General features: G+C 40.5%; 5 protein-coding genes and 1 long non-coding RNA gene across 28 annotated transcripts; 4 read left to right on the top strand and 2 right to left on the bottom strand.

Annotated features, from left to right (window-relative positions):
- Positions 1-214: 214 nt before the first annotated feature.
- LOC116926655 lies at positions 215-1,140 on the top strand (the record flags this gene model as incomplete). The annotated part of the gene is given in 4 exon segments (XM_032933581.2): positions 215-479; positions 550-730; positions 805-862; positions 930-1,140. Coding segments are annotated over 4 exon segments (599 nt in total), but the record flags the coding sequence as incomplete, so codon positions are not given.
- Positions 1,141-2,021: 881 nt separating this feature from the next.
- LOC116926656 lies at positions 2,022-2,832 on the top strand. Its single transcript, XM_032933582.2, has 2 exons — positions 2,022-2,218; positions 2,279-2,832. The coding sequence occupies exons 1-2, from the start codon at positions 2,058-2,060 to the stop codon at positions 2,724-2,726; spliced, it is 609 nt and encodes a 202-aa protein (XP_032789473.2). The 5' UTR covers positions 2,022-2,057; the 3' UTR covers positions 2,727-2,832.
- Positions 2,833-2,951: 119 nt separating this feature from the next.
- Positions 2,952-9,763, top strand: LOC116936119. 22 transcript variants are annotated; one of them, XR_006649697.1, is made up of 21 exons: positions 2,952-3,302; positions 3,367-3,462; positions 3,803-3,967; positions 4,117-4,161; positions 4,218-4,420; positions 4,509-4,596; positions 4,707-4,878; positions 4,948-5,201; positions 5,287-5,426; positions 5,479-5,607; positions 5,693-5,750; positions 5,867-5,948; positions 6,019-6,329; positions 6,393-7,039; positions 7,132-7,577; positions 7,635-8,021; positions 8,089-8,301; positions 8,452-8,544; positions 8,617-8,731; positions 8,810-9,025; positions 9,113-9,763. It is a non-coding gene; the product is annotated as an uncharacterized LOC116936119 (long non-coding RNA). The 22 variants fall into 22 exon arrangements; XR_004401588.2 differs by having other exon boundaries at positions 5,693-5,748; positions 5,801-5,948; XR_006649688.1 differs by having other exon boundaries at positions 5,479-5,948; positions 6,393-6,702; positions 6,780-7,039.
- A 1,995-nt stretch (positions 9,764-11,758) lies between these two features.
- Positions 11,759-16,090, bottom strand: LOC116926657 (sodium/potassium-transporting ATPase subunit alpha-B). Its single transcript, XM_032933583.2, is given in 12 exon segments — positions 11,759-12,137; positions 12,216-12,448; positions 12,515-12,689; positions 12,766-12,860; positions 12,932-13,188; positions 13,259-13,612; positions 13,683-14,297; positions 14,356-14,823; positions 14,899-15,265; positions 15,327-15,530; positions 15,954-16,054; positions 16,057-16,090. Coding segments are annotated over 12 exon segments (3,015 nt in total). The 5' UTR covers positions 16,082-16,090; the 3' UTR covers positions 11,759-12,016.
- A 758-nt stretch (positions 16,091-16,848) lies between these two features.
- On the top strand, positions 16,849-18,199 carry LOC116926665 (methyltransferase N6AMT1). 2 transcript variants are annotated; one of them, XM_032933598.2, is made up of 3 exons: positions 16,849-17,119; positions 17,213-17,378; positions 17,435-17,652. In XM_032933598.2, the coding sequence occupies exons 1-3, from the start codon at positions 16,974-16,976 to the stop codon at positions 17,516-17,518; spliced, it is 396 nt and encodes a 131-aa protein (XP_032789489.2). In that variant the 5' UTR covers positions 16,849-16,973; the 3' UTR covers positions 17,519-17,652. The 2 variants fall into 2 exon arrangements, with proteins under 2 accessions (XP_032789489.2, XP_045033160.1); XM_045177225.1 differs by lacking the exon at positions 16,849-17,119 and having other exon boundaries at positions 17,236-17,378; positions 17,435-18,199.
- Positions 18,200-19,771, bottom strand: LOC116926662 (probable deoxyhypusine synthase). Its single transcript, XM_032933588.2, has 5 exons — positions 19,580-19,771; positions 19,317-19,426; positions 18,575-19,258; positions 18,381-18,506; positions 18,200-18,314 (listed from the first exon to the last, which is right to left on the bottom strand). Exons 1-5 carry the CDS (start codon positions 19,677-19,679, stop codon positions 18,231-18,233), a joined length of 1,104 nt encoding a protein of 367 aa, XP_032789479.2. The 5' UTR covers positions 19,680-19,771; the 3' UTR covers positions 18,200-18,230.
- Between the last annotated feature and the right edge of the window lie 162 nt (positions 19,772-19,933).

Below are 19,933 nucleotides of genomic sequence, written 5' to 3' on the forward strand. Positions count from 1 at the left end.
CTACATGGCGAGATGACGAAAAAACCAAAGAGGATTTTAAATTCCAACAAACCGACCATTTCATACGAACAGCATTCACAAATACTATCTGCTCGTTCCATCAAGAAGGCGATAGTTTCATTCTTTGAAACCCTTTTTTCTTTCATCGTGTTGTCTTTGCCATTCACCTGCAAACCTTACGACAGGATGGAAGCTTCCCAGTGTTGCTGCTGCCCTTCCAAGGGACTCATTTGGATGTTTATCGTTTTACTCGCATCCGGGTTGTCACTGGAAATCCCTCGACAAGGACGTCAAAGGATCGAATCTATAGCCAGGACAGTTACAGTTGCAGTGACGGAAATAGCATTTGAAAACAAACCGACACTGTGCATATCTCTAGTCAACGCGACGAGACCTTGTGTCGGAAGACAGGCCCATTGGTCACGTATTCCGCCAGCTGAGTTAGCGGAAATCGGCGTACAACCGTCAATCGTGCAAAAGTAAAACGTTAAATCAAATCTTAAGTTTTGTTCTAAATCAACTTTTAAATTTCGGGGCAAATATTGACAGGGTGGAAGTGACAGACGCTCCAGCTATGTCTCGTTTAAACGACAAAGATTTGGAATTGCTAAAGTTAGACGACCGGCTATTAATGCCGTCTCTGAAAGAAACGTTAGAAGAAAATGGCCGTCAACAATCCAGCGGATTCCTCCGACGATTCACGGATCGTTTCAGCAATGCACTTGGCCTGGTAATAAAATTCAAGCCCAATGTTCCGAAAAGCTTAGCTAATTTTAATCGTTACTGTCGGTTGCAAAAATTAAGGCACGGACTGTTGTGCAAACCGTAACAGAAACGAGAACAATGACGACCACTTATACAGGTACATTTTTAACGTTACCTTGCAACTGTTTTGATCTTAGCAATTAAAATTTCTCTTTCATTTTAAGAATCCTCTGGGTACAACCATTTTTACATCAGTGACTGTATTCCACCGACTTTGTACTACCCCATCTGCAAGAAGTACACGGATGACGCGGAGTAGTAAACTTACAAACGCTATGATTACATAATTTGTCTACGTTACGCTTACTCAAACTGTTCACAATACTCTTGTTAATTATCCTACAAATTTAGATATTAAACGCAAAGGAAAAAGGACAACATTATCTTTTTTGAAAAATCCAACACAAAGTTTTGCTTTCGATTTCCGTGTTTCTTTTTTCGGCACTACACCAAATTTGTCAAGATCTTCTCCGGTCGTTGAACTCACGCTTTCTTATCACCATAAGCAAGGCTGTAGAGAATTCTTGGGCAATGTTCCCATCACGTTGGAGGTTCTGTGATTCTTAAAAAATACTTTTACAATCTTGTCTTTGAATTTTCAACAAATTACATGGGATTTTTGACCAGCTGTTGGGACTTGGATTACAGGCAACCCTTTTACGTAAAACTAACTTGTCAGTCTAAGTTAGCGATTAAATAGGTAACAAGTCGCCCTACAGTTGTTCGCTCTCTATAACACGTTAATTGGCAGGTTAGAGCCATGTTTCATTTACATATAAATGTAAAATCAAGCTAAATCAAATCAAGATCTGAATTACATTACATGGAAGAAAGAAGGTGAGCAAGACGTGGAGCACATTCATAGCCAACGGCTATCACGGGTGTTGTCTCAGTGAAGATTGATTATAAAGACCAAACCACCAGCTATTCCATGCATCTTGGCAAAAGTTTACTGATATTTGGTAGGAGAATCGAACAAGATGTGTTTAGTTTGGTCTGCGGTTCATCCTTGATGCCATCAGATAAAGCTTTACAAAGAGCTTGATGAGAACTGCTCGGAAATGCTTAATCGTTGCCATTGCGAAGCAGAAATGACATAATTTGTTACGTTTCTTTTCAAGCAAAAAAGGCCAGAAGGAAATCTTGATTTTCTCGGAATATTGTCAGAGCTGTGAACCGAAAGGGTCACAGTCTGAGGATTCTACCGCCAAAACCAAGTCCCTTTCGGTTTTCTACCCTCAATTCCCCTTGAGACTGTAGGGTTGTTTTGATCTTGTTTAGGTTTTGTTCCCATGACCTTGCCCTCTACTTCCTCCACCTCGTTTTTAGATGTTTTTGAGGGTCAAGTTCACCAGTGCAACTTTCGCTGTCGACCCGTCAACAACCATTTCACATTCGTCGTAAATACGGTGCACCAGTTTGTTTTCTTGGGTCAAAACTTAGATTGGTACAGGTAATGTACTGCCCAAGCCTTCCAGTAGTTAGATATGCATCTAGACAGCATTGTTACTAGGTCAGTTGAGTTACATGAAGCATTTCCACAGGAGGACGTAAAGATGGGCCAAGTTTGTGGTGGAGAGAGCAAGCAAGATTACAGCATCACGAACGTGGCCAATGCCTACAGCAAAACCATTTGGGTAAGGGTTGTTGGCGAACGCAAGCACGTGACGTTAAGAAACTCACCGATCGGGAGTACTGCAGGAATTGACTTTACGCCCATTTACCCCGGAGATTTCCAGTCCTTCCGGCTGTCTTCAAATCAAGACCCTGACGACCCAGTCTACATCACCATTCTTACCGATGATGACCTGATTATGTGTAATAGCGTACCGCAGTTAGAAAACCAGTCTGTCATTGTTGATCAAAACGGTATACTGAGGAATACGATGACCGGTTTCATATGGCGAGACACCAATGGCAAAGACCACGACGTGGAAAAAAGCATTGATGATTACGACTAATGCCGCTGCATTACCGTTATTCTTATCATTTCTTGTTTCTTAAATTCAGAAACCTGTAAATGAAATCTTGTCACATACAAGTGCACAATCACAGACTATCTATTCAGATCAATAATTTATGTTTCAAACAAAATACTTTTTTTTTAAATATCTATATTCGTTTTTTTTTAATGGCTAACAAACGATTGACAACGTCGCCTAATATCCGCTGACCGCCATTATTGCTCAGGCACGTTGGCGAGTCAGACGTTAAATGAGGCTCATGAACATTTTTGCGTCAACTTAATTCTAGAAGCGACTATTCAAGTTGATAGCATTTGATTTCTTGCCAATTTAAGCATGAAATAGTGAAGACTTCTAATCACGAGGGCTTTTGCTCGTTCACTGCAAATATTCAAGTTGATGGCGAATTAGAGATTGTCTCATGGTCGCGTAACGCGATTCGTACCAGAGCTTATGCTGTAGCCTTGCTGTAGCCTCTAGTCGGGTCAATCGCCCGTCACTCTCCTTCTAAGAGGAGATAAGTCGTATAGTTAGTTTGATCAGCATGGTGGAAATGAAAATTTTTTTACCCAGGTAATTATGGAAATATTCGTATTTTTATATTTTATGTGTCCGTTAATACCTTGCTATCGCCTAGTTCTGCACAAGATCTTGCCATCGTACGAGAGCGATGAAGTCGCCATATCATCAAGATGGCGGTTCATTTTGTTGGTGTCAAGGTTGAAAGAGCAAGGTAACAATTGATTCAGCAACTATTAATTAAAATTTTTTAATTGTGGTAATGTAAGAGCTGATATATTTGATAATAACGTTCAAGCTCATTGAAAATTTAAGAAAAAAAGGAAAGATTCTTGTCTGAGTTACCAGTTAATGATTTAGGTGTGCCCATAGAAAAAAAGGTTACTTGATAAGTATCCTCAAATCATTCCAGTAGATGTATCGAAATCGTTTGTTCTCGTTTATATACTGTCGTATCCTATATTGTCCATAAATTGGAACAAATGGTAGATTATTGTGATTTGAGAAACACAGAACATGTTACAGGACTGATACTAGTTATTTTGTCATTACAGCTTCCTGTGTGTGCTGAAAGTATGATGTCCCTACAAAACCTTAGAGCTCCTAAGAAATCTCAAGAAATTTTTGGATTACCCCAAAATATTTGAATCTATACCAAGTTCCTGACATCTGTCCGGACACACACTGGTCAATGATAACTAATGTACCATTGAACTTGTGTAAGGATGTTAACAGTTAAAATATGTTAATTTATCTCTATGTAGGACTTAAGCTTGTAAACTGATAAGTCAATGGTATACTGTTCATAGGACTTGTTGATTAAGTAGCTGAACTTATGTGTGAAATTGTTTTATCAAAACATTTACAGGTTTAGAGAAATTTTTGGCACTCAGAATGGAAAATTGCCTGTTCAGTAGGTACTTCTATGATTACTTTCAGATGGCAGTTGATTATTTGCATGTCATACAGGTTTTCCCTATGAACAAAGATAATTGTACCAGGAGGTTGTAAGGATGCTTCCCCAACAGGTGTTCCAGGCCGTTACGCCTTCTTACTGAAATGCCGTTGTTGGCAGGCAAGCTAGATGCTCAAAACGCCTGTTTTGACATAATCAACAAGCAAAATTGGTTGGCCTTAGCCTAAATTGGTGGTCATGGAGGAAATACTTCAGGGTAATTACTAGAACCATTTCAATCGTTCCGTTAACATTTTTTCTACTCGTAGTCACATTCAGAATATTATTTCATTTTTACTGCCCAGGCCAATTTTGATTTTCACCGTTTCGTACACGTGGTTTTAGTGCTACAACCGCCGTCTGTGGCCAGTAATGGAGACCGATATTGTACAGGTAGTTTGGTTTATTATTGCCCTCTTTCACCAATATTACATTATATCTGCAACTACAGCAGTGCTCTTCACATAGTTTATGACCCGTGATGTCACCTCTGATCTTTTCAGATAGCAAGGACGAGTATGCAGTCTGTAGTAGATGGGCCGGTTTCCTATCGCCTCGCAACAAACGCTTTCTAATAGTAGGTCTCCTGTTCTACCCAGCCGCCTGGCTGGCGTCGAATAATGAGCTTACGGATCTCGTCATAGACGAAAATTAAAATTGCGAATGGCACAGCAGGTAACCACCAGTTCCATCTACATTAAAGAAACAGAGATGAAAAGCGAACTTTGACGGCCATGAATTTAGCCTTTGACATAAAAAGATGAAACTTACTTGATTGGGTACATACGAAGACCGTTGTCCATGCCGGGAGTGTAGGAGAGGAAGCATGCAACGGCCGTCTCGAAGAAGAGACCGAACGTGAGAACGTGGTTGCGCATCCCTTGTTGGAACAGCGAATTACGTCTGGTTTTGCAAATGATCAAATCAGTCCATTGGACAATGACGACCGAAATGAAAAAGGCAGTGTGGCATGTGAACTCCAATTGCTTGCGGTTTTCGTAAGTCTGATAACATTTGAAATGCGATATGATAAAAAGGAAAGTGTGCAGTTATACATTATAGAGTACCCATTCTTGTCCGTAGGAATCCGGGAGATCGTTGATGGCTTTTGAGTCCCATCGCTTGCGCAGATCCAGGAGGTACATTGGCCAAAAGCCATTTTCAGCCATGATGACGAAATAGGAAAAGAAAGCACCAAACGCTTGCATCACACCAATTTGGCCGTAAGACATGGAAATCAATCTATTTTCGTATTCGATTAAATTTCAGTTACAGTGTATAGATACCAGATTGATTGATTATTACCTAGAGTTGACAAGTTTGTCCGTCTGAGCATTACGCGGATACCGTTTCATAATATCTGATTCGGCTTCTTCGTAAGCCAGTGAAATGGCCGGAACCTGGGTGAATGCAAACCTTCAGAAACCGCTTGGATTATCATAATTAATATATTGATTGATACCATGTCTGTTCCCAAATCAATGCAAAGGATGGTGACGGTGCCCAGAGGCAGAGGAATACCGAAGCTAATGAAAGCTAAGAATGGTGTGAGTTCAGGAATTTTAGACGTCAGTGTGTACGCAATAGATTTCTTTAGGTTATCGAAAATGAGACGGCCTTCTTCGACGCCAGTAACGATTGAAGCAAAATTGTCGTCCAACAGGATCATGTCTGCAGCTTGTTTGGACACATCCGAGCCAGCAATACCCATGGCCACACCTACAACGACCGATATACAAATTAAGGTTTTTTTTTTTCCTTTTGTACGCTTAAGAGATTAAAATTGATTCATTACCGATATCGGCCTTCTTTAAGGCAGGTGAATCGTTAACACCGTCTCCAGTTACGGCAACAATTGCACCGGCACGTTGGCAACCTTCGACGATGACGAGCTTTTGCTGGGGCGATGTTCGAGCGAAGACAATTTCTGAATGGTTACGTAGAACAGCATCGAGTTTCGCGTCGTCCATGTCGCGCAATTCTGTCCCGGAGATGACTGCGGCGGTGGCATCTCTAGGGTTGATCTTTCCTACTGGCACATTCAAACGGGTAGCAATATCTTCGACAGTCTCACTGTCGTGCGTAATAATTCCGACGGAACGAGCGATAGCCTTGGCAGTGATAGGGTGATCGCCAGTCACCATGATTACTAGTGGAATATCATTTAATTATTTCAATTTACATTACAGAGAGCTAAGGGACTCGTATACCTTTGATTCCGGCTGAACGGCATTTGGCGACGGCGTCAGGTACAGCAGCTCGAGGTGGATCAATCATAGAAATGAGACCGACAAAGCGAAGCCCAGTGATGGGGAAATTAATCTCGTCAGCATCAAATTTGTAGCCTTTGGGATACTGATCAAGAGGCAAATGCAAATCGCAGAAACCCAACACACGTTCACCCAACCCACCAAGCTCCATGTAGGCCGCGTTGAAGGCCTCTTTCATCTGATTATCCATAGGTCTCTCTTGGCCGTTGATGAAAATGGTCGAGCAGAGGTCAAGAATTCTCTCTGGAGCACCTTTCATGGCCAGGAAATACCGACCATCTTTTTTATCTTCATTCTCATGAATAGACACCTGGTACTTGTTGCTGGAGTTAAATGGGATTTCGCAGACTTTGGCATTACGTGCTCGAATGGCCATAACTTCGCCAGTAGCCAATTCGACACATTTGAGTAAAGCAGCCTCGGAAGCATCACCGTTAACATCGCGCTGCATTATGGGAACACCTTGCTGTCCACCTTGAAATTCGGCACGGCTGCAAAGGCAAACAACCTGGGACAGAGCTTTCCAGCCTGCGCTAGTTTTATCGTACTGTGCGCCTATTGAAATGGTATAAGAAACATTGTTTAAGAATAACTAATAATATCAAGTGTAGGATTAAGGTACAGTCACAGCTACCCGATTGATTCTCTGTTGTATCAGACTGGATGATTTTACCGTCGTACCACATATGGGCAACTGTCATACGATTTTGAGTCAGAGTTCCGGTTTTGTCGGAACATATGATCGAAGTTGAACCCAATGTTTCAACGGCTTCCAAGTTCTTCACCAAACAATTCTTCTTTGCCATACGTTTGGCCGTGAGTGTTAAGCAGACGGTGACAGTAGCCAACAACCCTTCTGGCACCTTAGCTACGATGATACCGATTAAGAAGATGGCAGCCTCGAGGAAGCTGTAACCCAGAAGCATGGCGAGGATGAAGAAAGTGACACCTAAGAAAACAGCCACCACCGTAATGATGTGAATGAAATATTCGATTTCTCGAGCTATCGGCGTCTGGCCCGTTTCCAGTCCGGAAGCCAATCCAGCTATGCGTCCCATCACCGTGTTGTCCCCGATGTTGATGACTATACCACGCGCTGTACCTGTAAGTCAACACATAATCAGCAAGCTTCATCTATTGAGTTTAATTTCTGGTCTTTAGTGGTTTGATTTATTAGACATGCCTTCAATTGCGTTGGTTGAAAAGAAAGCCAAATTTTTGGTTTCCAATGGATTGCTGTGTGTAAACTCAGGACTTCTGCTCTGTGGTTCCGATTCACCGGTTAATGAAGAATTGTTGACTTTGAATTGTCGTGCCTCCAAAATGCGAATGTCGGCGGGAATGCGGTCACCGAATTTGACTTCTACCACATCTCCGATTGTTAGCTGATCAGCTTTGATGGTTATCTTTTGGCCATCGCGGATAACTAGGAAAAGCAAATTGAGGGACCAAGTTCTTGAATGACTCCATGATTTTGCTACTTTTCCTCTCTTGGAAATAGGAGAACACAGCAGTCACCACAACGACGAATGTCAGTGCAATACCCAGGTATAACTAAAAATTGTAGAAAGCTGTTTGATTAGCTTTAATTCTTTATTTTTGTTGAATAAGACAGCTTACATTGTCGCCTAGAATGTCAGGATTGCGCGAGATTTCGATTGCGTAGGCCGAGTAGCATAGGACAGCACCGACCCACAATAGCAGGGAGAAACCTCCGAAGAGTTGGTTGCAGAATTTCACCCATTCGGGCGTTGTCCTTGGAGGTGTCAAGGCATTGGGACCATCACGTTCGAAGTTGGCTTTAGCTTGAGCTGACGTCAAACCCTACGTAAGTATTTCAGGTTAATTGACGTTAACTTCTGTAATTCTTGTGATAATAATTAGCATTATAAATGAATATCTGAAAGTGATTTGGTGCATTAAGATTACACTTAGGAGTGAAGAAAATGCTTTTTTAATTTCTGCTTTTATCAAACAGGAAAAGCGACTCACTTTAATAAGCGCAAACTTATTTCAGAATGTAAAGGATTGCAGACTTCACTTATATTAAACTATACTTCGATAAACTTAAGTACGTATACAGAAAAATATTTGTTTTTTCTTTGTTTTGTTTTTTTATGGTTTTTTTCTTTTTATTTCTAAGTATATCCAGAAGAGAAATGCATAAATATTTTCACCTTAATTGGATCACATTTCAAGCGTCGGCACAAGTCTTCGACGGATATCCGATGCTCATCCATCTCCAATTCCCTTTTCAGGTTATCTAAATTTTTTACCTTTTTGGATTTGGGAGCCATTCTGGATATTTGCAAATCAAATATTGTATTAATTGGTAGAAGTCCACTACAAACTTTGACGACCAGTAGGACATTAATCAACTATGTCTTTACCTGGAGCAGGAAGGAGTACCGTGTCGCTCGGAGGCAATGCGCTCGCAGTCTGAAGAAAATTTGGATAAAGATAGTTGACTTTATCACCTTGGTGATGCCTTGTACCGGTTAATCTATTATTCCATGTAACACTTCGCTAGCCGTGAAGTACTTATCGAACTGGTATCGTTCAAAGTTTTTGTCAAATCATTTCACCGTTTAGACGAACGTGATTGAAGAGAGTAATGAATTGTTTCCGACTTGAGTCAGTTAGGTGTAGGCACCCATTCGTCCAGAATCGACTGGAACTCGCGGAACTTCGCCCTACAGTTTCCGTCATCCTGTTAAACGGAACAAACGCCTGTTGTCATTAGAAGGGAAAACAAAACGCCACTTTTATACTACTCTTAGCCAGTTGGAAGCGGATTCAATCTTTGGTAACTGTATGGCTTGTTGGTTTTTCTTCTTACCGTTTGTTGTGTCTCGAAGAATAAGGAAATAAGTATTTCAAGATCGATTAGAGGGAAATTCCCAAATCTTTGCTGGGAAAAACGCTAGCGAGTCGAGACCAGGATAAAACGTAGCCGCGTAACTAATCTGATTTAATAATTGCCGAATCAGTCCACGTAAGACAGAATTCATATAGCATTGTAATTTTTCGCATCAAAAGAAATATGGCCAAGAGCAGGCAAAGTAATGATACAATCAGCAATCAAAGTTATCTGTCGGAATTTTGCAACATGTAGAGTGGTTCATAAAGAAACTGTAGAAATCGTTAATTGTTTCCATCTCACTCGCTAATCTTATTGTTCCCCGCTAACTCGCTATCCAATACTTTATTAACAGTTGTTGTTACCTTATTATCAATAAGGTGCTGTAGTTAATCGGGGGCTAGTACATGAGAAAACGTTCAAACTTTAACTACTTAGGTAACCTAAAGCAAAACAACCAATGCTAAACTAAGGGGTGGGGGGGTGGTGAACGCCATAGTAAAATGTTGAATATGCTCAGAAAATAACAAATGCAAACATTTCTCGTGTTCAAACAAGTTATCGTCAGGCTCGTGAATAGTAAAACGGGCGCCATTACCGGATCTATTTCTGGGGACAACCAAGCGAAACAGGTAAGAGGGCTTACGTCATTATTGTTTTGATCTCCAGTTGTTTAACAAAAATCACAGGATACTGACCATTAGTGTAGATTCCGTCAGAAGTAACGCAAACACTGAATTTTCTGGAGTGCTTTGAGAATTCTGAAACCGATGTCCTACGTTAATTGAAACATCCAGTAGGATGATGTCACCCTGAAAGTTAAGTTGTTGGTATTCAACAGTTAGATCCAGGTTTCCATCTAGTCAATCCGCATCCTTGCAGCTCGGAGCAGTAATGCATTCTCCAATGCCGTAGCCATACAGTGTTAGAGTTGGTTCCAAATCAGGTTACTCCGCCTCTTGCAGTCACATATGGTGAGAAATAAGCTAGCAGCAGTGTAAGTTCAAGCCGGTTATGGGCATGGCGACAAGTTGCTATGACGTAAGTCGGAAACATTTCATCTCTCTTCTCGGCTGTTTCGTAGTTGAACAACGTCGGCAACTTAATCAACACTTTTGATAAACACCAATTACATGAAGACTTTTAGAGTGGTCGATTGCTGTGCAGAATGTTAAATGTAACTCGTCGATCTGGTTGTGGAAGGAAAAATCATTAAACGAAGTTTCCGAGGTGATAAAGTCAACCGTCTCCCTTCAGATGTTCTTCAGCCAACAATCGTCTTTTCTCCGATCAACATGCACCTGAGTCCAGGTAATCGTTTTTACCAACCTTTTTTATATGTTAGTTGATTGCGTGTCGCAGTCGCGTTTTGCAATTTTTTTTTTCTATCAAAATGAAATTGGTAGCTTGGAAAATGATCAAGTGTAACGCTTTACAAAGAAACGTGCGACGAAATTTGAAACATTTTTTTAAACCTTAGTATTTCATAAATCCGAAGCTTTCGCGGACTAATGTTGACTTATGCTTGTGCTAAGTTGTTGTAGTAGTTTTTGGCTCCTTTGGCACTGATCTGTTCGTCGTTTAATTGGAAATGGTTGAATCTAAAGGTTTCATCGTTACGGCTTGATTTTTCAAAGCAACGGTGTTCCTTTCTAGGCTGAGTACCACATTTAGCAAGATTATTCTCCATGTATTTCATTTCCCGTTTTTATTTTTTTTTTTTCCCCTGTTAGCCAGCTAGCACAGTTCTTTTCCAGTTTCCCCGGTTAATCCGAGTAAAACATTCCTATAGTGGCTTCTCACTGCGCAGTGCCGCAGAATCTTTTCCCATCGTATGCGGAACTTTCCGCCATCTTAAGGGTGAACTCAACACAGGACATCGAGTTCAGAAAGTGGCTATCTAAGACATAACGGAAGCCTGTACCGTTCTGGGCAGCTACAAACAAAACGGAATTGGCTTTCCGAAATTTCGCAATTTTTTAAAATGTATTAATGTGTCTAATTGTGGGATTCTTATCTACGTTTGTAGAATACTCTTAGACCACCAATCCAAGAAAAGTTTTAGCATAGCCATGTCATAACTTTCAGGTTTGACAATTAATCAATTTAGTATAGACCCTGCCAAACTTTGAGCTTTGATGACCAGTAAAATAAGTTACTTAAAAACCCTATAGGCATGTTTATTGTATCAAATTCTTGCATACTGTTGCTAATTTAACAACTATGGCTGCCCAATTTACATTACATGATTGCCTACCAGTAGTTGGTGTTTCAGGTATTTTGACCACCATAACTTCTAAACTGTAATCAACTATGGAGTTACCATGAGTTACCCTATGTATATGAAACAAGAAGTTCCAAAAAAGGTGGCAATAGTAGTATATCTCATACTGCACAGTCACAATAAAAAAAAAAAATTGTTTGGTCCGAGACAACGTCACACATCTATATTTATCATAAATGGATTGTTTTGAACAGGGGCAGTTATGTTTGCTATTACAGTTGTTCAATGGGCGTTATTGTGGTTAATGATTTCAAACCACATCTTATTACTTGATGTTGAATAATGTAACAAATGCGTTTTATCGCTGGACTAATTAGAGACATTTTTTTTAATATTTTCATTCAGCCCTTGCGCAGCTGTCAAGGAGGATGTTTGAAATCGCCTCAAAACAATTGTGTCCTAGTAGTAGGTTTCTTTGTCTAACCATCCCCCTGGATGCTGTCGAAGAATTAGCTTTCGGATCTCGTCATAAACGAAAATCAGTATGGAGAAAGGCATAGCGGGTACCCACCAGTTCAACCTAGTCGAAGATAAGTGTTTATCATGCATTTTCATGACAACTTTGATATTAGATGAAAATGGATACAAAAAGACTTACTTAAGAGGATACATACGAAGACCTTGGTCCATGCCAGGGGTGTAGGAGAGGAGGCATGCGACGGCAGTCTCGAAGAACAAACCGAAGGTGAGAACATGATTGCGCATTCCTTGTTGGAAGAGGGAATTGCGTCTAGTTTTGCAAATGATTAGATCGGCCCATTGAACGACGACGATCGAAATGAAAAATGCTGTATGACAGGTATATTCCAATTTCTTGCGATTATCGTAAGTCTAGTGATATGTAGAAAACGAGTCACAAAATTGAATTAATCTTAAATTTTATTCTTAACAGATTACCCAGTCTTGTCCGTATGAATCTGGGAGATCGTTTATGGCTTTTGAATCCCATTGCCTACGGATACCAAAGAGGTAGCTGGGAAAAAAGCCGTTCTCAGCCATAATTACAAAATAGGTAAAGAAACCGGCCGATGCTTGCATCATACCGATTTGACCATAAGCCATTGAGATCAACCTATGATTTTTTTTTTAAATAACGTATTTCTTAGTTGTGAGTCGCAGTGAAAGAAAAGCAAATTATAATTGTTTACCTATCGTTAACAAGATTATCAGTCTTCGGATTACGTGGGCGTCTTTTCATGATGTCTGCTTCAGCCTTTTCGTACGCCAATGAAATGGCCGGCACCTAAATTGCGAGGATCCACACAGTCTTAAGTAATTTCTGAAATTATTTCAAGGGCTTTAGCAAACTAATACCATATCTGTTCCGAGATCGATGCAGAGAATAGTAACAGTGCCCAATGGCAGCGGAATATCGGCTAAGATGAAGACCAAAAACGGTGAGATTTCCGGAATGTTTGAAGTGAGCGTGTAAGCAATAGATTTCTTTAAATTATCAAAGATAAGACGGCCTTCTTCTACACCGGTCACGATTGAAGCAAAGTTGTCATCCAGCAAAATCATGTCGGCAGCTTGTTTGGAAACATCTGAGCCGGCGATACCCATAGCCACACCTGCAATCAATCATCCACAGTCCCGTTTAATGCTTCGTCACAATAGGTGAATTATAGAGCGAATTTATACCAATATCGGCTTTCTTCAAGGCTGGCGAATCGTTAACACCGTCCCCAGTTACTGCCACAATAGCACCGGCACGTTGACAACCTTCGACGATGATGAGCTTTTGTTGAGGGGATGTACGTGCAAAAACGATTTCTGCGTGATGGCGTAGAACGGAGTCAAGTTGGTCTGCATCCATATCGCGCAGCTCAGAGCCAGAAATGACAGCAGCTGTTGCTTCACGAGGGTTGACTTTGTTGATTGGTACATTCAAACGGAGGGCAATATCTTCAACCGTTTCACTATCGTGGGAAATGATTCCAACGGAACGAGCAATAGCTTTGGCCGTGATAGGATGGTCACCCGTCACCATGATAACTGAAGATAAATCACGATTTTGTTTCATTGGATTAAAAGTTTTCTAATTTGTTTTTCAATAGCTGAATACCTTTGATGCCGGCTGAACGACATTTGGAAACAGCATCGGGAACAGCAGCTCGAGGTGGATCTATCATGGAAATGAGACCGACGAAACGTAGTCCGCTGATGGGAAAGTTAACTTCATCAGCGTCAAATTTGTAGCCTTTGGGATACTGATCAAGAGGCAAATGGTAATCGCAGAAACCCAAGACACGTTCACCCATTCCACCCAGCTCCATGTAAGCCGCGTTAAAAGCTTCTTTCATTTCATTATCCATAGGTCTGTCCTGTCCATTGATAAAGATTGTCGAGCAGAGGTCAAGAATTCTCTCTGGAGCACCTTTCATGGCCAGGAAATAACGACCGTCTTTCTTATCCTCATTCTCATGAATGGACACCTGGTACTTGTTGCTGGAGTTGAATGGAACTTCACAAACTTTGGTGTTACGTGCTCGAATGGCCATGGCTTCGCCGGTAGCCAATTCGATACATTTAAGTAATGCGGCCTCAGAAGCGTCGCCATTAACGTCGCGCTGCATAATAGCAACACCTTGCTGTCCATTTTTGAATTCGGCGCGACTACATAAACAGGCGACACGGGACAAAGCCTTCCATCCGGTGCTGGATTTGTCGTATTGGGCACCTGTAAGTCACTTACAGTAATTAAATGTATTTGAGCTTGCTAATAATTCTGCATGTACCGCTTTGATTTTCAGTAGTGTCAGCTTCAATAATTTTGTTGTCAAACCACATGTGGGCAACTGTCATGCGATTTTGGGTCAATGTTCCCGTTTTGTCAGAGCAAATGGTTGATGTGGATCCAAGTGTCTCTACAGCCTCCAAGTTTTTGACTAAGCAATTTTTCTTTGCCATGCGTTTGGCAGTTAGAGTTAAACAGACAGTCACAGTGGCCAACAAACCTTCTGGCACATTGGCTACGATGATACCAATTAAAAAGATCACAGCCTCTAACCAGTTATAGCCCAAAACCAAGGCGATAACGAAGAAAGAGACGCCCAAGAAGACGGCTACTCCTGTAATGATGTGGATGAAATGTTCAATTTCCCTAGCAATTGGGGTTTCGCCTGTTTCCAGTCCAGAAGCCAAACCAGCAATGCGACCCATCACCGTGTTGTCGCCAATGTTGACCACCATTCCACGGGCCGTACCTATAAAATCCAGAACAAAATAGCGGTCATTCAAGTGTCATTATCACAGGTATTATCAAAGCAAAAAAGTTATGCCTTCAACTGCGTTGGTTGAAAAGAAAGCCAAATTTTTTGTTTCAAGAGGATTTTCGTTGGTAAACTCTGGGCTGCGGCTCTGGGGCTCTGATTCTCCCGTTAGTGACGAGTTATCAACTTTGAATTGGCGCCCTTCTAAAATACGGATATCGGCAGGAATACGGTCCCCGAATTTGACTTCCACCAGATCGCCGATGGTCAGCTGTTCAGCTTTGATGGTTATCTTTTGGCCATCGCGGATAACTAGGGCGAATTGAGGGACCAAGTTCTTGAATGACTCCATGATTTTGCTACTTTTCCTCTCTTGTAGGTAGGAGAAGACGCCCGTTACGACTACAACAGTGGTCAGTACGATACCTAGGTATAACTTTAATCAAAAATGAAAATTAACACAATGAAGTAGGCTTTGAAATAATTGAATGGCTCACGTTATCGCCAAGAATGTCTGGATTATTTGTGACTTCAATGGTGTAGGCGACATAGCAAAGGATGGCACCGATCCACAAGAGCATAGAGAAACCGCCAAAGAGTTGATTGCAGAATTTCACCCATTCAGGCGTTGTCTTTGGAGGCGTCAGAGCATTTGGACCATCACGTTCATAGTTGGATTTTGCCTGTGCTGTCGTCAAACCCTGAACATAATTTAACAAAATGCAGTTATTATCTATCAATTTTCAATAACCATAATATCTACATTATTCCTAAGGTGACGGAGCTATCAGCTTTGCTAGTACTATCCAATTTCCAAACCAAAAACATACGGCCTTAACCGAATACGTCTAGTTTTCCCTGGTTCTACATTTGGTATGCCTGTTGCCTCACCAATTACCAACCGACGACAGAATTTTAATGAAGCAATTTGAAAGGAATTTTGTTTGTAGTCTCAAGGATTTCTCACGCCCAGAGCCAACAGCGAGTCAATAAGTAAACGTTTAAATTTTAAACATACATAATCTTTCCTAAGTAATACCTTTATTAACACTATTTCAATACAAACCCAATTTCTGGAAAGTATTGCAAATTTAAAAATAAAATGATTAAAGAGCGCGATTAACCTTGATCGGATCACATTTCATACGACGATAGAGATCTTCGACGGGTATACGATGCTCATCCAACTCCAGTTCGCGTTTAAGGTCATCCAAATTAGTTTTCCCCTTTTTTTTGAATCTTTAGGTGCCATTCTGGACTCTGGTTCAGGCCACCTACACAGATAACAAAGAAGGGTGCTTCTTAGCCAGAAGTGAAAAAAGCAAGGAAATATTTAGAATTTTTTTTTACCTGGAGCCGGAAAAAATGAGTGTCGCTTAGAGGCGATGCTTTTTCAACCTGAGTGATACTTGAACGGGGACAGCTGAATATATTGCCTCGGAGAGACGACGTCGACTGTTTGAGCACACTGGCCTGAAAAATATCTCATTCTAAGCAGCCACTCGCTATCTCGGCAGTAAGCATCAAACTTTTGATGTCGAAGATTGCTTGTTAAATCGTCTCGTCGTTCGGCAACGTGATCGGAAAACAGGGCTCTTCCAGTAAGGCTTTGTATGGGGAGGATAACAAATACCACCGATTTGCGTCACTCTTTTAGGTGCCATTTAATCCAGAAATGACTAGAACTTGGTGCAGATACTTCTCACGCTTTCTCCGTACGCACTGCAAGTAATTATGAACGGTTAACAGTCCAACGTTGTATTAAAAGGGGAAGGTTACTGCTTCGAGCCGGAAGAATGCCGATGAAGTCGTTTGTAATCTGGATCTGTGGTTTGATTTCAGTTAGGTTTTGAATTCTTTGAATTTCAAGTTCCGTTGAAACAACAGCTAACAAAGAAACGCGCTGCTTTCGGAATGTTCAATTAATATTCGCATCGGTTTAATCAAGAAATACAAAAACCATGAGATTAAAAAGGATTCTGAGAATTGATCACCAGGTGGCAGTTGGGTGCCAATCAAAGTAGACGATGTTTGGTATTCTTTACTGTCAGGACTTTAGTGGAGATTGAGATACATGTCCTATTTTAACAAATCCATATCACAAACTTATTAACATTAGTTTTTCGCATATCCTCTGAAACTTAATGGAAGACGGAACATCAACTTGTACTTCTGTTGACGGAACGGAAGATTTCGGCGATAACCCCACCCGAGATTCGTTGACAGAAGGGATTCTAAACTTACTCAAACCTACAGTTGATTGCCTGGAAAATTCCATAAAAAATACTAGGTAAATAAAAGCTTATTCCTTCATCGCAGCAAGTGCTGAATTACTATTATGTTACTGTTTTGTGGGATTCTAATTATTTAAAATTAAATCCAGGCAAAGCCAAGCTGAGCTTCGCAATCAAATAGAAAATTTGTCGGTAGAGCTTAAAGTGACAGCACAGAATCAGCAGTCTCCCATCGATTTGGAATCATACATAAAAAAATTGTTGGATGCTAGGAAAAGGATAACAATAGTCAACAGTATCCTTCAAAATGCTCAGGTAATTTCCAGACAAAAATCCATCAATTTTACCCAAAAACATTTATTTTTTCTTAGGATCGCTTGAATAAAATACATCAACTAGCAGCAAAAGAAATTGTGAAAAGCCAATCTTCAGAGAATCCCCCACATGATGGATAAGATAGAAACACCAGATTTATCCCATATAAGCAGCAGTGACTATGAAAATGTCTATGAACCAGCAGAAGACTCTTTTTTGATGCTTGATGCTCTGGAATCTGAAATTCCATACATAAAAGCCATTAAACCAACAATCTGTCTTGAAATAGGTTCAGGATCTGGGATAGTGCTAACTGGATTAGCCAAATGTCTTGGTTCTGGCTGTGCTTATTTCAGTGTAGATATTAATTCACATGCTGCCCAAGTGACTCGTAAAACTGCTAGTAGAAACTGTGTCAGCTTGGAAGTTGTTAACTGTGACTTAGTTGGACCTTTTTTATCCCGAATTCAGAATGAAATTGATGTGCTAGTGTTTAATCCTCCATACGTTCCAACGGATGAAAGTGAAATTGATCCAAAGTCACCCATCGCCTTATCTTGGGCAGGTGGGCTTCGGGGGAGAAAAGTTATGGATCGTCTTTTCCCCCTAATACCGCAGATCATGTCACCTAACGGTACATTCTATTTGCTTATCGTGAAAGAAAATGATGAAGATGATATTTTTAAAGTCATGAAGTCTTACAAATGGCATGGTTCTGTAATAATGGAGCGTAAAGCTGGGCGTGAATATTTGAAGGTACTTAAATTTAAACATGTCCAGATGTAAAGAAAACTTCTGCTAATAAAGAAATTCAAGAAAAATTTGGCCCATGTTATGTATTCGGATAAGGAATTATTTGGGAATTGATGAAAAATGATGTTTGGCAAATGTCTCAGCCACCAAAATCGGAAAAACAAGGCTAGCATCTGCACAGACCTGTCAATTTCCACAAGGTTAAATCCAGATTTCTAAGCAACTCTATAGTACTCAATTTGTTTTTACCTTAACGGGTGTGGCGTCTTTCTTAATTTTCCCCCATGAAACCGCTTCATCTGGTTTAGCTCCGCTGTCACTACCGTCAAAGTCGCAAGCTGTGTTGATAAAAACAGCAAAATCTGCACCGTTCCTCTGAAATTCCAGTATGCATTAAAGTTAACAAATACTCTTTAACACAGACTATGAAACTTTTTCTGTACCATGAGGTTGGCATTACAAATGTGGTGTTTAATGAGACCTCCGCCCAAAATGACCATTCCCGAATTGGAAGCTTTGACGGCCATCGTGTTAAGCCTTTTAAGGTCTTCGAGAATATCCACTACAAGACCAGGGTTCTTGTACGAATGAAAATACATCATATCACCTAAACTTCCATCTGTCAACGCGGGACTAAACACTGGGATATTGTTAATAGCGGCCCAGTAATAAACCGATTCTGGGTTGTTGATCGCACGACCGAGTTTCTCAATGATTTTGGAAGGTGTCCATTTTGTTCCTTTTTCTTTCTGTTCCGCTACCATCTCGTCAAGCAAGGGCATTGCCCAGTCTTCAAACTTACAATAATTGTCATTGGGTATCACCAAATTGCCAATCCTGTTGATCCCACTTTCTCTTAAAGTTGATCCTTTAAGTTCAAAATTTCCCACGAACGTCGGCGCAAGACACTTGATGAAGTCTTCTTCTACTCCTCCAGCTGTCGTCACAATGCAGTCCACAAGTTTATTCTGCACCAAGAATTTTATTGTGTCACGAATGCCAGATGAGCACATATTGGAAGTGTAGCCCAAAAATATGGTGCAGTTTGACTTCCGCTTGATAAACAAATCTTCCTCAAACTCATCCAGGCCAAGGCTCTCTGGTATAGGTTCTATTCTTTTTGCAAGCTTCAAAATAAAGCTAGTAAAATTGAGTTATATAAACTGAAAATTCTTAATAATTTACCATCTTGTTGACTTCATTTACTGCAAGTCCAAAGGTTGTTGCCTGGAATCCAGTAGTTATGTATGATCCAATAAGTTTTCCATAGTCCAAACCCTGGCTCCAATCATATCCTTAAATTAAAGCAAAATTTAACGTTTTATTTTTGCTTATCCCAGAAATATCTATTTCCGTTCAAGCCATGATGCTTAGGATTTTGGAAAAACATAATTTTTGATAAAGATACAATTAACAACTTCCCAATTAACCCTGGTGTAATTTTCTACCTTGCACTTTATTCTTGAATCCATGTTCCTGAGTAGGGACGAATACAGCATCTGCAGCTTTTTTTGGAGCAGTGTCTCTTTCGTTGACATTGGATGCCATATTATTTCGAGAAAATAAACATGAGAAACAAGTGGCAAAAACTTTACAGACGAAACTTGTTGACAACCTGAATTTCCCACGTGCTGGTTGTCGCTTGTCGGTTACTGTTGCCTGATTTGTCTATTCTTGAATTCTTCCTTTTGACTAAAATAAATTAGAACTTTTCATTGATATTATTACAGTAAAAAAATAGCTCAGGTTTTAAAAAAAACATTATTTTATCTTTTTGAAATGTAATCAAAGTTTTGGCAACA

This window comes from Daphnia magna, linkage group LG7, assembly GCF_020631705.1.
Source record: "Daphnia magna isolate NIES linkage group LG7, ASM2063170v1.1, whole genome shotgun sequence".
Lineage (NCBI taxonomy): Eukaryota > Metazoa > Arthropoda > Branchiopoda > Diplostraca > Daphniidae > Daphnia > Daphnia magna.

Bases quoted from the DNA above. Each gene is read 5' to 3' on its own strand.
- LOC116926656 (XM_032933582.2), top strand. From the start codon at position 2,058: ATGACCTTGCCCTCTACTTCCTCCACCTCGTTTTTAGATGTTTTTGAG. The intron at 2,219-2,278 runs GTAATGTACTGC...CATTGTTACTAG, and splicing joins CAAAACTTAGATTGGTACAG to GTCAGTTGAGTTACATGAAG.
- LOC116926665 (XM_045177225.1), top strand. From the start codon at position 17,508: ATGATGGATAAGATAGAAACACCAGATTTATCCCATATAAGCAGCAGT.
- LOC116926662 (XM_032933588.2), bottom strand. From the start codon at position 19,679: ATGGCATCCAATGTCAACGAAAGAGACACTGCTCCAAAAAAAGCTGCA. The intron at 18,507-18,574 runs GTACAGAAAAAG...CTGGAATTTCAG, and splicing joins TTTGTAATGCCAACCTCATG to AGGAACGGTGCAGATTTTGC. The intron at 18,315-18,380 runs GTAAAAACAAAT...GGAAATTGACAG, and splicing joins AAGACGCCACACCCGTTAAG to GTCTGTGCAGATGCTAGCCT.